Source organism: Macaca nemestrina, chromosome 3 (genome assembly GCF_043159975.1).
Source record: "Macaca nemestrina isolate mMacNem1 chromosome 3, mMacNem.hap1, whole genome shotgun sequence".
Lineage (NCBI taxonomy): Eukaryota > Metazoa > Chordata > Mammalia > Primates > Cercopithecidae > Macaca > Macaca nemestrina.
The window spans coordinates 138,484,300-138,499,797 of NC_092127.1; the positions used below are offsets into that span (position 1 = coordinate 138,484,300).

The 15,498-nt window shown below is 39.8% G+C and overlaps 1 protein-coding gene across 3 annotated transcripts in view; it reads left to right on the forward strand.

The window, feature by feature from the left end:
* LOC105477273 (USO1 vesicle transport factor) overlaps positions 1–15,498 on the forward strand; it is a 92,116-nt gene that overhangs the window by 21,262 nt on the left and 55,356 nt on the right. For 2 of the 3 annotated variants that reach the window (XM_011733716.2, XM_011733719.2), the window contains exons 2-4: positions 3,258–3,344; positions 3,425–3,489; positions 12,424–12,500. In XM_011733716.2, the coding sequence (XP_011732018.2) occupies positions 3,258–3,344; positions 3,425–3,489; positions 12,424–12,500 (229 nt within the window). Of the gene's footprint in view, positions 1–3,257; positions 3,345–3,424; positions 3,490–12,423; positions 12,501–15,498 lie in introns of those variants that run through there. The other variant, XM_071093511.1, reaches the window with a different exon arrangement.

The following is a 15,498-nucleotide window of genomic DNA, read 5'->3' on the forward strand; positions in this document are numbered from 1 at the left end:
ATGCAAATCAGCAGTTGTAAAGACTCTTAGAAATCCTGCAGTGCACAAACCGAGTTAATTTCGTATAACCTTGTATTTCCCACTTGTTCTGTGATCGTAGGGAATCTATTCATATCTTCTGGGACACTAGAAATCTGCAAAACATATTTTGGGAAACGCTATATGTATTTGAACACCATTAATTCAGATATGTAGGGTGCAAACATTTGCATTGCCAAAATCTTAATATACAGAATCTTTAAAGAATGTAATAAACTTATACTTTCCTTTTTTTTTTTTTTTTTAAATGGAGAAACAAGGTCTCACTCTGTTGCTCAGGCTGGAGTGCAGTAGCGTGATCATAGCTCACTGCAGTCTCTAACTTCTGAGTTCAAGTGATCCACCTGCCTTAGCCTGCTAAGTAGCTAGGACTGCAGGCTCACACCGTCATACCCAGCTAATTTCATTTTTTGTAGAGACATGGTCTCACTATGTTGCCCAGACTGGTCTCAAACTCCTGGCCTAAAGTACATTCTTCAATAAGTTAAAATACTTGCTGTTTTATGATAGTCTTGAAAAAAAAAGAAAAGTTAAAATACTAATTGGTTGAGCTAGAAAGGACCCAAGTGTTTTTTAAACTATGTTTTTTTTTTTTTTTTTTTTTTTTTTTTTTTTTTTTTTTTTTGAGACGGAGTCTTGCACTGTCGCCCAGGCTGGAGTGCAGTGGAGTGATCTTGGCTCACTGCAAGCTCCACCTCCCGGGTTCAGCCCATTCTCCTGCCTCAGCCTCTCGAGTAGCTGGGACTACAGGCACCTGCCACCATGCCCAGATAATTTTTTTTGTATTTTTAATAGAGATGGGGTTTCACCATGTTAGCCAGGATGGTCTCGATCTCCTGACCTCGTGATCTGCCCACCTCGGCCTCCCAAAGTGCTGGGATTACAGGCGTGAGCCACCACGCCTGGCCTAACCTATGTAAGAACATAGTATCAGATGTTTTCCAAATATTTTCACCCAGTCTGTGGTTTACCTTTTCAGTCTTTTCATACTGTCTTTTGAACAGCAGAAGCGGAGCTGGGTGCGGTGGCTCACATCTGTAATCCCAGCACTTTGGGAGGCCAATGTGGAAGAATCGCTTGAGACTAGGAGTTCAAGAGAAGACTGAGCAACATAGTTAGACCCTGTCTCTAAAAATTACAAGAAGATTAGCCAGGTGTGGTTGTGGTTGTGTGCCTGTGGGCCTAGCTACTCGAGAGGCTGAGGTGGGAGGATTGCTTGAGCACAGGAGGTTGAGGCTACGGTGAGCTGTGATTGCACCACTGTACTCCAACCTGGGAGATAGAACAAGAATCCATCTCAAAAAAAAAAAAAGCAAAAGTGATGAAATTAATTTATTACATTTTTCTTATTTATTTATTTATTTATTTATTTTTGAGACAGAGTCTCATTCTGTCACCAGGCTGGAGTGCAGTGGTGTGATCTCAGCTCACTGCAACCTCCGCCTCCCAGGTTCAAGCGATTCTCCTGCCTCAGCTTCCCGAGTAGCTGGGACTACAGGCACGCACTACCTCACCCAGCTAATTTTTGTATTTTTAGTAGAGACAGGGTTTCACCATGTTGGCCAGGATGGCCTCGATCTCTTGACTTTGTGATCTGCCCGCCTTGGCCTCCCAAAGTGCTGAGATTACAGGTGTGAACCACTGTGCCCATTCTACATTTTTCTTTTATGAATGTGGCATCTTAGAAGTCTTTGCCTAAATAAAGGTCACAAGGATTTTCTCATATGCTTTCTTCTAGAAGTTTTATAGTTTTAGGTTTCCAAATTCTTTTTAAATGTAATTTTATATGCACAATCTGGTACTCTTGCTTTACTGAATCCGTAATTTAAATTTAGTTTTATAACTTGCTTTTTTTCTTCTCATTACTATACCACAGTATTTTCATATCAGTAGTTAATTCTTTTGAATACCTACATGGCGTTCCATCAAAGAATGTATTACAATTGTATTAGCATGTTGTTATCTGTTTTTTTCCTATTTTAATAATGTTCCAAGATTTGTTTTAAAATTCAGTTGAAATTTTGGTTTCTATAAATTATTTCATTTTATTTATTTATTTATTTTTGAAACGGAGCCTCACTTTGTCACCCAGGCTGGAGTGCAGTGGCGCAATCTCGGCTCCCTGCAACCTCCACGTGCCAGGTTCAAGCAATTCTCCTGCTTCAGTCTCCAGAGTAGCTGGGACTACAGGCACATGCCACCATGCCCAGCTAATTTTTTATATTTTTAGTAGAGACGGGATTTCACCATATTTGCCAGGTTAGTCTTGAACTCCTGACCTCAGGTGATCCACCCGCCTCGGCCTCCCAAAGTGCTGGGACTACAGGCATGAGCCACTGTGCCCGGCCAAGATGTGTTTTAAAATTCAGTTTAAATTTTGGTTTCAGCTGGGCGCAGTGGCTCACACCTGTAATCCCAGCACTTTGGGGGGCCCAGGCGAGTGGATCGCCTGAAGTCAGGAGCTCTAGACCAGCCTGGCCAATATGGTGAAACCCTGTCTACTAAAAATACTAAAATTAGCCGGGCATGGTGGCAGGTGCCTGTAATCCCAGCTTTTCAGGGGGCCGAGGCAGTAGAATCGCTTGAACCCAGAAGGTGGAGGTTACAGTGAGTTGAGATCGCGCTGTCACACTCCAGCATGGGGGACAAGAGCGAGACTTTGTCTCAAAAAAAAAAACAAAATATTTTTGGGGGGTTTCTATAAATTATTTTATAATGAAGCATTTCATCCTTGTATATTTTGAAGCACACTTAAAACATAAAAGTTTTGACATAAAGTTTTGACTTTTCTTTTCAAATATATGATGAAAATGTTAGGAAAAAGTTATGATGTAAACAATTACTATTTTAAAAATTTTAAATAACTGTCTATCTTCTATCATAACCATATTGGATTATGCTCCCCTCCTGGTTCACACAGTCATAATAGACCTAATTAGAAAGCTATGATTTTACCAATTATTTCTTTTAATTCCTCGATTTATATGCTTTATTTTGACTTCTCTTTCAGCCCCTCCCACTTTTTAAGTCTCTGCAAAAAAAACTATTTGATCTCTGTAATGAGGTTATACTAGTACCAAATGGATAGATTTCTGAAAGACTATTTCTGTTACATCCCGTGTGCTGATTTTTTTTTAATTACATGGCATACATTTAGGGGATAAAAATTTCATGTTTTTTTAGAATTATTTTAATGCCATTTTATTTTTTCATGACAGATTCAAAAGCTTTGTGACAGAGTAGCTTCATCTACTTTATTGGATGATCGAAGAAATGCCGTGCGTGCTCTCAAATCATTATCTAAGGTTTGTAACTTTGTAAATGTTTTAAGTTTCTTAAGTTGGATATTAGTTACTTTAGTAACATTTTTATTTTTTATGTGCAGAAATATCGCTTGGAAGTGGGTATACAAGCTATGGAACATCTTATTCATGTTTTACAAACAGATCGGTAAGTCTCTGTATAATGATTTTTTTCCCTAATATTTCTTGAAATTTTAATTTGTTTTAGAGTCAGCATCACTATTCCAAAAGATTGCTTTTTTTTTGGTAGAGATGGGGTTTGCCATGTTACCCAGGCTGGTCTCGAACTCCTGGGCTTAGGCAATCTGCCCACCTTGGCCTCCCAAAGTACTGGGATTATAGGTGTGAGCCACTGCGCCTGGCCCCAAAAGTTGTTGACATACTAAAGCTATTAAGTTTTTACTTCAGTTGTCATTTTGATAAATATTTATTGGACACTGAGTACAAGCCACTGTGTTAAGCATAGAACAGACATAAAAATGGGATGAAGCAACTCTTTAATTTAGAGGCTTGAGATTTTGAGTTTGAATTGGGCAAGTGGTATTCATTTACATTGGGCAAGTAGATATTCATTTACATATAATATACATATTTTGGTATTCAGACTTGCTTTTTAAGAGAAATAAACTGCAGTAATAAGAGTTAAATGTTAGCCGGGCATGGTGGCTCAAGCCTGTAATCCCAGCACTTTGGGAGGCTGAGACGGGCAGATCACAAGGTCAGGAGATCGAGACCATCCTGGCTAACACGGTGAAACCCCGTCTCTACTAAAAAATACAAAAAACTAGCCGGGCGAGGTGGCAGGCGCCTGTGGTCCCATCTACTCCGGAGGCTGAGGCAGGAGAATGGCGTAAACCCGGGAGGCGGAGCTTGCAGTGAGCTGAGATCCGGCCACTGCACTCCAGCCTGGGCGACAGAGCCAGACTCAGTCTCAAAAAAAAAAAAAAAAAGAGTTAAATGTTGAATATGAGCCTGTCTTAAGAGAAAGATTGCCAGGTATGGTGGCTCAAGCCTGAAATTCCAGCACCTTGGAAGGTTGAGGTGGGAGGATTGCTTGAGCCCGGGAGTTCGATACTAGTCTGGGCAATATAAAAAATAAAAATTAGGCCAGGAATGGTGGCTCACGCCTGGAATCCCAGCAATTTGGGAAGCCGAGGCAGGTGGATTACTTGAGATCAGGAGTTCGAGACCAGCCTGGCCAAATGGTAAAACCCAGTCTCTACTAAAAATACAAAAATTAGCCAGGCCCGCTGGTGCGTGCCTGTAATCCCAGCTACTCAGGAGTCTGAGGCAGGAGAAATCACTTGAACCCGGGAGATGGAGACTACGGTTAACCAAGATCGAGCAACTGCACTTCAGCCTGGGCAACAGAGCAAGGCTCTGTCTCACAAAAACAAAGAAGATAAATAATAAAATAAAATAAAAATTAGCTGGGTGTGGTGTCACATACCTGTGGTCCCAGCTTCTCGGGAGGCTGAGGTGGGAGGATCACTTGAGCCTAGGAAGTCAAGGCTGCAGTGAGCCATGATCATACCACTGTACTCCAACCTGGGCAGCAGAGTGAGACCTTGTCTTGAAAAAATAAATATAAATTTAAAGAAAAAGAAGCAGCTGGGCACAGTGGCTCATGCCTGTATTCCCAGCACTTTGGGAGGCTGAGGCGGGCGGATCGTCTGAGGTTGGGAGTTCAAGACCCGCCTGACCAACATGGAGAAACCCTGTCTCTACTAAAAGTACAAAATATAGCCGGTTATGGTGGCACATGCGTGTAATCCCAGCTACTAGAGAGGCTGAGGCAGGAGAATCGCCTGAACCTGGGAGGCAGAGGTTGCGGTGAGCCAAGGTCACGCCATTGCACTCCAGCCTGGGCAACGAGAGCGAAACTCCATCTCAAAAAAAAAAAGAAAGAAAAAGAAGCATCATTTAGCCTATTTTTAGCTCTTTCAATTTTTTTGTTTTTTGGTTTTTTGGGTTTTTTTTGAGACAGTTTCATTCTCGTTGCCCAGGCTAGAGTACAATAGTGCAATCTAGGCTCACTGCAGCCTCTGCCTCCCGGGTTCAAGCGATTCTGCTGCCTCAGCCTCCCAAGAACCTGGGATTACAGGCATGCACCACCATGCCTGGCTAATTTTGTATTTTTAGTAGAGACGGAGTTTCTCGATGTTGATCAGGCTGGTCTCGAACTCCCGACCTTAGGTGATCCACCCACCTGAGCCTCCCAAACTGCTAGGGATTACAGGTGTGAGCCACCACACCTGGCCGTCAATTTCTTTTTAAGAGATGTTATCTCCATCTTTGGTTTTCATTAACTCTGCATGGATAGCTTCCAGATCTTAGCTACAGTCGAATGTGTCTTATAAGCTTTAGCTGCGCATCATACATTTCTACCCTACCGAAATCTCTCATAAGCCTTTCAGATTCAAAATATTCAAAGTTAATTTATCTCTGGTCCTCCTTCTAGGCTTTCCATGCTCCCTTCGACTGCTTCTACCCTAAGTTCATCTCAGTCATGAGCATCTTTCCATTCAAGTGAGAAACTGGAGGATTCTTAGGGAACTCATTCCTCTCTTGAACCCATCATGCCTACATAGGCAAAAAAACAGCTAGAGTCCATTATTTTCTTTCCATTTCCTTTTTTGGCCTTAGTTCTGGCTCAATGTCAATCACTTAAATAATTTCCATAACCTCTGTGTTGGTTATCTTTGGCTATGTAGCAAATTACTTTGAAACTTAGTGGTTCAAAATAAAATATTTATCATCTCACAGTTTCTGTGGATCAGGAATTGAGGAGCAACTTAGCTAAGTGAGCTGAGGGTCTCTCATGAGGTTGCCATGAAGCCATCAGCCAGGTCTGCAGTCATCTGAAGGCTTGACTGGGGCTGGAGGATCTGATTCCAAGATGGCTTACTCACATTACTGTTGACAAGAGGCCTCGGTTCCTCACCATGTTTCTCTCTCGGTAGGGCTGTTTGATATGGCAGCTGCTCTCCCAGAGCAAAGTATCCTAGAGAGATAACAAATAGAAAGCCACAATGCCTTTTATAACTCAATCTCCAAAGTCATGTACTGGCAATCCCATCATATTCTAGTTGTTAGAAGCAGGTTAATAAGTATGGTCTATACTTAAGGAGAGGAGAATTAGGCTTCACTTTTTTGGAAGGAGCTGAATCGAAAAGTTTTGGACATAGTTGAAAACAATCATCATCTCCAAAGTATTATTTTCCTCCAATCTCTTTGTATTTCCATTCAGTCTATATATTGCAAGAATTATCCTTCTGAAATGCACATCTTCAGTCTTTCTCCCATTTAATGCATTTCACCAGTTCAGTGAAGTGTAAAGTTCATGTTTCTCAAACAAAGCAAAAAATAAATGCTTTTAAAAGATCTGTGTACTGCCTGTCTAACCTCATAGATTTGTTTTCAGTTATATTTCAGTTATGCCCAGCTGCTTTTCCATACCAGTTAGGACCTTTTTTCTTCTCCCCAGTGTAACTCAAATTGACTACCTTTTCAAAACCAATAAGTCTAGTGTATTTGAGTAAGTGAATTGGATGCATCAGGTCTCTCTGTGTTATTAACATCATAGTAGGTAACTGTGGTAGACAGAATTGTGGTCTCCCAAAGATATCTACATCCTAATCAACAAAACCTATGAATTTTATCTTAGATAGTGAGAGAGATTTTGCAGATATGATTAAGTTAAGGACTTTGAGATGAGAGAATTATTCTGGATTACCCTGGTGGACCCAGTGTTATCACAGGGTCCTTAGAAGTAGAACAGGAAAAGGCCGGGTGTGGTGGCTGACACCTGTAATCTCAGCACTTTGGGAGGCCGAGGCAGGCAAATCATGAGGTCAGAGATCAACATCATCCTGGCTAACACGGTGAAACCCCATCTCTACCAAAAATCAAAAAAATCAGCCGGGCATGGTGGCGGGCGCCTGTAATCCCAGCTACTCGGGAGGCTGAGGCAGGAGAATGGCAAGAACCCAGGAGGCGGAGCTTGCAGTGAGGCAAGATGGCGCCACTGCACTCCAGCCTGGGCAACAGAGCAAGACTCTGTCTCAAAACAAAAAAGAAGTAGAACAGGAATGCAGAAGAGGAGGTCAGAGTCCTGTGATAGGAAAAAAAGACTCAGCCTGCTCTTGGTGGCTTTGAAAATGGAGAGAAGGAGCCATGAGCCAGGGAATGTGGGTGGCCTTTAGAAGAGCTAGAAAAAAGAAGCAGATTAGTGTGATGATTATACATACATATAATCTTTTTTATTCTATGAGTGTGAAATCACATGCACATTTTATTACCGAGTCTTATAAAGTTAATGATGAAATGATTAACATCTCAGTATGGAAAAGAGAATGCATCTCTTATGTAAAGCGGTCTTTATTATCTTTTTTTTTTTTTTTTTTTTTTTTTGAGACAAGAGTTTCACTCTTGTTCCCCAGGCTAGAGTGCAATGGCATGATCTCGGCTCACTGCAACCTCTGCCTCCTGGGTTCAAGTGATTCTTCTGCCTCAGCCTCCCAAGTAGCTGGGATTACAGGCACCTGCCACCACGGCCGGCTAATTTTTTGTATTTTTAGTAGAGATGGGGTTTCTCCATGTTGGTCAGGCTGGTCTCAAACTCCTGACCTCAGGTGATCTGCCCGTCTCAGCCTCCAAAGTGCTGGAATTACAGGCATGAGCCACTGCGCCCAGCTATTGTCATTTTTGCCACACAGCAGAAGTGTGTAGATACTCTTGATAAAGGTTAACTAATAGGTTAAAAAAATTTATTGCACATTTACTGTGTTAGGCATTATGCTTAGAAGTAGAGTATACCACATGGTCTTGTGAATGTGTGAACAAATAATTGTATCACGTCAGGGGCTGCTGAATGTTTTAACTCTCAGACAATAATAACAAAGGAAAACGTATAATAGCCTTGTTGTGTTTCACTCCCTTTCTTGTGTTAAATTCCCTTTCCATTTGCCTGTGGTTCTTACCTGTTTTCCTGTTTTCAGAGTGTTCTCTGAAGATTTTTTTAATTTAATTGAATGCAGGGGTCTATTTATTTTGTTTTATTTTATTTTAGACAAAGTTTCTCATTCTGTTGCCCAGGCTGGAGTGCAGTGGCACGATCTCAGCTCACTGCATCACTGCAGCCTCCACTTCCCGGGTTCAAGCGATTCTCCTGCCTCAACCTCTGAAGTAGCTGGGATTACAGGCACATGCCACTCCAGCTAATTTTTTGTTTTTTTTGTTTTTTGTTTTTTGTTTTTTTTTTAGTAGAGATGGGGTTACACCATCTTAGCCAGGATGGTCTCAATCTTCTGACCTCGTGATCTGCCTGCCTCGGCCTCCCAAAATGCTGGGATTACAGGCATGAGCCACTGTGCCCAGCCTCAGAGGTCTATATTCTACAACCATCTCCTCTCTCCACATTCTCGTCTTCATTACTGTTTCATCTTTCTTCTCCTGACGTATACAACTAATGCTAAGAATCCTTATGCTGAACCCTCTTCATCTTCAGCTATGTCAAACAAAGTTTTGTTCCCTTTCTTGGCATTACCTGAAACCCCATCTGGCTGTGGGGTCTGCTTCCCTATAACCATCCTTTTTTTTTTTTTTTTTTTTTTTCCCCCGAGACAGAGTTTCGCTCCTGTTGCCCAGGCTGGAGTGCAATGGCTCGATCTCAGCTCACCGCAGCCTCTGTCTCCCGGGTTCAAGCAATTCTTCTGCCTCAGCCTCCCGAGTAGCTGGGATTACAGGCATGCACCACCATGCCTGGCTAATTTTGTATTTTTAGTAGAGACATGGTTTCTCCATGTTGGTCAGACTGGTCTCGAACTGCTGACCTCAGGTGATCCACCTACCTCGGGCTCCCGAAGTGCTGGGATTACAGGTGTGAGCCACCACGCCCAGCCCTCTATAACCATCTTAAGGAGAGACCACTCATTCTCCTAACTCCCATACTCAGGGCCCAAAACTTGTCTCTTACTGATGTTTTCAAAACCATGATACCTCAATGGTTTTTTTAAATTGAGATATAATTTGTATATCATAAAGTTCACTCTTTTAAAGTGTACATTTTAGTGGTTTTAATATATTCACAAAATTGTACAACCATCACCACTCTCTAATTCCAGAACATTTGCATCATGCCAAAAAGAAATCCCATATTCATTATCTGTCATTTTCTATTTTCCTCCCCCACCCCCTCTCGCATACTTGGCAACCACTAATCTACTTTCTGTCTTTATAGATTTGAATGTTTTGGACATTTCATATAGATGGAATTATACCATATGTGGCCTTTGTTTCTGGCTTCTTCGACAGCATAGTATTTTAAGGTTCATCCATGTTGCAGCATGTATTAGTACATCATTCTTTTTTAGGCTGAATAATCTTTTGTGTAGTTATACCACATTTCGTTTACCCATTCATCAGTTGTTGGACATTTTGGGTATTTCCACTTTTTTGCTATTATGAGTAATGCTGCTATGAACATTCATGTACTGATTTTTGTAAGGACGTACATTTTCATTTCACTGTGTTCTGTATCTAGCAGTGCAATTGCTGGGTCATGGGATAAGTTGTTTAACTTTTTGAGGAATTGCCAAACTCTGTTCACTACAGAGTATAAATACTTGTATAAAATGGCTAGAACATTTTATGTTTCCATCCGCAATGTATGAAGGTCCCAATTTCTCTGTATTCTTACCAGCACTTGTTATTAACCTTTATTAAAAAGTGACCATCCTAGTAAGTATAAAGTGGTATTTCTTAATTTCATTTTCTTTTTTTTTTTTTTTTTTTTTGAGATGGAGTCTCTCTCTGTTGCCCAGGCTGGAGTGCAGTGGCACGTTCTCGGCTCCTGCAACCTCCGCCTCCCAGGTTTAAGTGATTCTCCTGCCTCAGCCTCCCCCAGTAGCTGGGATTACAGGCATGCACCACCACACCCAGCTAATTTTTGTATTTTTAGTAGAGAAGGAGTTTCACCACATTCGCCAGGCTGCTCTCAGACTCCTGACCTCACGTGATCCGCCCGCCTTGGCCTCCCAAAGTGCTAGGATTACAGGTGTGAGCCACTGCGCCCTGCCTCATTTTCTTTTTTTTTTTTTGAGATGGAGTTTTGCTTTCGTTGCCCAGGCTGGAGTGCAGTGGCGCAATCTGGCTCACCACAACCTCTGCCTCCTGGGTTCAAACGATTCTCCTGCCTCAGCCTCCCAAGTAGCTGGGATTACAGGCATGCACCTACCACTCCCAGCTAATTTTTTGTATTTTTAGTAGAGACGGAGTTTCTCCGTATTGGTCAGGCTGGTCTCGAACTCCTGACCTCAGGCGATCCCCCCGACCTCGGCCTCCCAAAGTGCTGGGATTATAGGCGTGAGCCACCGCGCCCAGCCCAGCCTCGTTTTCTAATTGTTTTGATTTGTATTTCCCAATGACTGAAGATGTTGACGGTGTTGTGATTATTGGCCATTTGGAGAAATGTCTATTCATATCCTTTACCCATTTTTAATTGGGTTACTTGTCTTTCTATTTTTTGTTTGTTTGTTTTTTGAGATGGAATCTCACTCTGTCGCCCAGGCGGGAGTGCAGTGGCGGGAGCTCAACTGACTACAGCCTCCACCTCCCAGGTTCAAGCAATTCTCCTGCCTCTGCCTCCCAAGTAGCCGGAATTATAGGCATGCACCAGCATGTCCTGCTAATTTTTGTATCTTTAGTAAAGACGGGGTTTTGCCATGTTAGCAAGGCTGGTCTTGAACTCCTGAGCTCAAGCAGTCTGCCCACATTGGCCTCCTAAAGTGCTGAGATTACAGGTGTGAGCCACCACATCTGACCTACTTGTCTTTTTTATTTTATATATATGTATGTATGTATGTATATATATATTTTCTAGATACATCTCTTATCTTGGCTTATGACAACCTCTGTCTCCCCAGTTCAAGCGATTCTCATTCCTCAGCCTCCCAAATAGCTGAGATTACAAGTGTGTGCCACTATGGCCGGCTAATTTTTGTATTTTTGGTAGAGATAGGGTTTCACTATGTTGGCCAGGCTGGTCTCGAACTCCTGACTTCAAATCCACCCACCTTGGCCTTTCAAAGTGCTGGGATGACAGGCATGAGCCACCAGGTGCGGCCAAACATTTTAAAATTTTGATGAAGTTTAATTTCTCTGCTGTATCTTTTGTTGCTTGTGCTTTTGGTGTCATCTAAGAAACCATTGCCTAATCTAAGGTTGTAAGGATTTAAGCCTGTGTTTTCTTCTAAGGGTTTTATAGCTTTAACTCTTACTTATATTTAGGTCTTTCATCCATTTTGAGTTAATATTTATCTATAGTGTGAGATGGGGCCCAATTTCATTCTTCTGTGTGTTGCTATCTAGCTGACCCAGCACCATTTGTTTAAGAGACTATCCCTTCCTCATTAAATGGTCTTGGCACTTTTACTGAAAATTAATTGAAATAAACATTACTGTTTATTTCTAGACTGTCAATTCTATTTTATTGATCTACATGTCTATCTCTATCACAGTGCCACACAGTCTTTTTTTACTGTAACTTCTTAGTAAGTTGTGAAACTGGGAAGTGTGAGTTCTTCAGCTTTGTCCTTCATTTTCAAGATTGTTTTGGCTGTTCTGGCTTTGTCCTTCATTTTCAAGATTGTTTGGCTTGCATCTCCATATGACTTTTATGATTAGCTTGTCAATTTCTGCAAAAACAGCAGTTAGGATTTTGACAGGGATTATGTTAAATCTGTGACTTAAGTTGGGATATATTACTCTTTTCCTATTCATGAACACAGCATATCTTTTTATTTATTTGGGCCTTAAGTAGTTTCTTTCAACAGTGTCTTGTAGTTTTCCATGTAGTAGTCTTATACTTCTTTAGTAAAGTTTACTGTCAAGTATTTTAATCTTTTTGATGTTACTTACTTTTTGATATTAATTACACATTTTTTACAGTTTGCACTCTGATATTTTCTTAGAATAGGCCTTTAGAAATGGAATTTTCTAAAATTGCTAAATAACTAAAAATGGTCGTAACAGTTTACACTCTCATCAGCAGTGTATAAGTGTAATAATTTCTTTTTTCCAGTTCGGATTCTGAAATAATAGGTTATGCTTTGGACACACTATATAATATAATATCTAATGATGAAGAAGAAGAAGTAGGTAAGTTTCCAGTTATTTTTACTGTGTTTTCTATACATAAAATTAACTGGGTTGTGCTAATTTTGCTGGTTTTAAAGTTGGACTTATTTTATAAATGTGTAAGTTTTTTTACTTTTACTTTTTTCATTAAAAGAATTTAATAAACACATAGGCTTAGATCTAGAAAAGTGTCTTTAGGATGATTGCTTTGTGTGTAAATCGTAACATTATAGTGAGATGGAATAAGATCCTTCTTTGTAAGTAGTATTTTTCCCCACTTGTGTTTGGTTTTAGTTAGGCAGTATGCATATTAGCCAGTTCTGGATTAAATAATTATTTATAGCTATTGATTGAAAATATATATTATTATCTAGTGAGCAATATAAAATTAGAGGGTTTTTCCTAATAAATACTTAAATTTTTATGTAGGACTTAATTTATAAAGTGCAACAGTTTATTAAATTTAGATTTTTTTTCTTTACATTATGTCTGTCTGGTGAACAATGATATGAATCAGTTTGAAATCCACACGTTTCTTTGGCACATTCATTTTCTTTTTTTTTTAAATGCCTGCACACTTAACATAAAGTTGTCTGTTTTTATTTATTGTCCCTGTGTGAAGCTTGATTAGAAGTCTGTATACATTTTGTCCTATATGTTGCAAAACATATGCAGTAACATTTCACAGTTCTGTTGAAGAGTGTATTTGTCATATCAAATTGGCTGTTACAGTAGGACATAGTAGATTTTTCATTATTCTGTAAAGTCAGAACAGTGGATATATTCATACATTTTATAAATCTAATTTAGACTGAAATTATATGATCTCTCAAAATTCTGAGAAGACAGATAATAAAGAAGTATAGATACATATTGACCTTGCTCTTATTTTATTAAAATAAAGATAGAGCAGGAATATATGTCAATGTTAACTTCACAGAATACTAGTATTGAGAACATCTGAAACTGGATCATGTTGCATAGTCACAGTTTCTTAGACATAAATATTATTTTTAAAAAACTTTTATTTTGGCTGGGTGTTATGGCTCATGTCTGTAATCCCAGCACTTTGGAAGGCTGAGGTGGAAGGATTGCTTGAACCTAGGAGTTTGAGACCAGCCTGGGCAACATAAGTGAGACCCCATTTCATTAAAAAAAAATTTGTTTTAACAAATTTCTCCATATCTATCCATCCTATAACTTAACTTTATTAATTTCTTAAGGGTGAAAAATATTTAGTAAATGTAATTTGGTACCCATGGAAAAAAGGTTGTCAGTCACATGACAATACATATATACAAAACACACAAGAATATACTTTGAAGCAAAAGATACTTATTTTCCCTAGTTATTTCTACAATGAGAAAGTTAGATACAACACAGTTATTCAAACACATTTTTTAAAATTACATTCTTTTCTTTCCTTTTATCCCCCTTAGTTGTTTCAGATTAAAAATTTAACTCTTTTTCTAGTTAATTTGCTGGGGTAATTTTTTCTGTTCTTAAAAAAAATTTGTAGCAACAATATTTTTTAGGTGGTTGTCTTTGTTATAAATCATGTTATAATCATGTTTAAGCCCACCTGTTTCATTTTTTCTTTGTGTTTTTAGGCTCTTTAATTTAGCATCCAGAAATGATCCTTTGGATAAACAGTAATAGAATCAGTTTTATTAAGGACCTTTTTCTTTCTGAAAATGTAGTCATCCTGAAAGAGTCAATTAAAAAGTAGACATTGGGCTGGCCGCGGTGGCTCACGCCTGTAATCCCAGCACTTTGGGAGGCCGAGGAGGGTGGATCACTTGAGGTCAGGGGTTCAAGACCAGCCTGGCCAACCTGGAGAAACCCCGTCTGTACTAAAAACACAAAAATTAGCCGGGTATGGTGTTGCACACCTGTAATCCCAGCTACTTGACAGGCTGAGGCAGGAGAATCGCTTGAACCTGAGAGGCAGAGGTTGCAGTGAGCCAAGATTGTGCTACTGCATTCCAGCCTGGGCAACAGAGCAAGACTCTGTCTTTAAAAAAAAAAAAAAATTGGCCGGTGTGGTGGCTCACGCCTGTAATTCCAGCACTTTGGGAGGCCAAGGCGGGCAGATCACAAAGTCAGGAGTTCAAGACCAGCCTGACCAACATGGTGAAACCCTGTCTCTACTAAAAATATCAAAATTAGCCAGGTGTGGTGGCACACGTCTGTAATCTCAACTACTCAGGAGGCTGAGGCAGTAGAATCACTTGAACCCAGGAGGCGGAGGTTGCAGTGAGCCAAGATTGTACCATAGCACTCCAGGCTGGGCGACAGAAGGAAACTCTGTCTCAAAAATAAAATAAAATAAAAATAAAAATAGACATTAAGACATGTCCTTCAGTTCTGTTGTTGATACTTTGCTTTTATTGCTTTGTGAAATGGTAATTCTTAGCTGACATAATGAACTACATTTTGGAGTTCTTTATGACTATTTTGCAACCTTCTAATGATAAATCTATCTCCTAGTCCTAAAAATATAGCATATGCTAAATCTCTTTTAGTATATCTGAGGTATTTGACCAAAGTAAATATGGATCTCTTCTTCCAAAGGGTTATGTAGCTTATTAAACATTTTAATTTTAAGCTCCTATTTTACTGTGTATACTACTACATTAAAAAAACTGTTGTCTTTATCACCCGCTTTTTATTTATTTTTGTCTACCTTTTCAGATGATGTTGAAGGTAAAAGATTGCATTTACATATGCATGGTGCTTTTAGGCATAGTTTCTGATAATATAAAAGGACACTGTCAAGTACTGTTTCTTCTGGCTGGTAAAAAATCTGAAATTTGTTTTACTATGTGAGAATTATTTAATTGAAAAGGAATATTTAATAAACTTACATTACTATTATTTCTACAGCTACTAAATCTGTTTACTGTCCAGAACACATAAAATATTCTAGGGCACCTTTAAATAAAATTAAAGCTTTTTCTGGCCAGGCGTGGTGGCTCACACTTGTAATTCCAGCACTTTGGGAGGCCAAGGCGGGCAG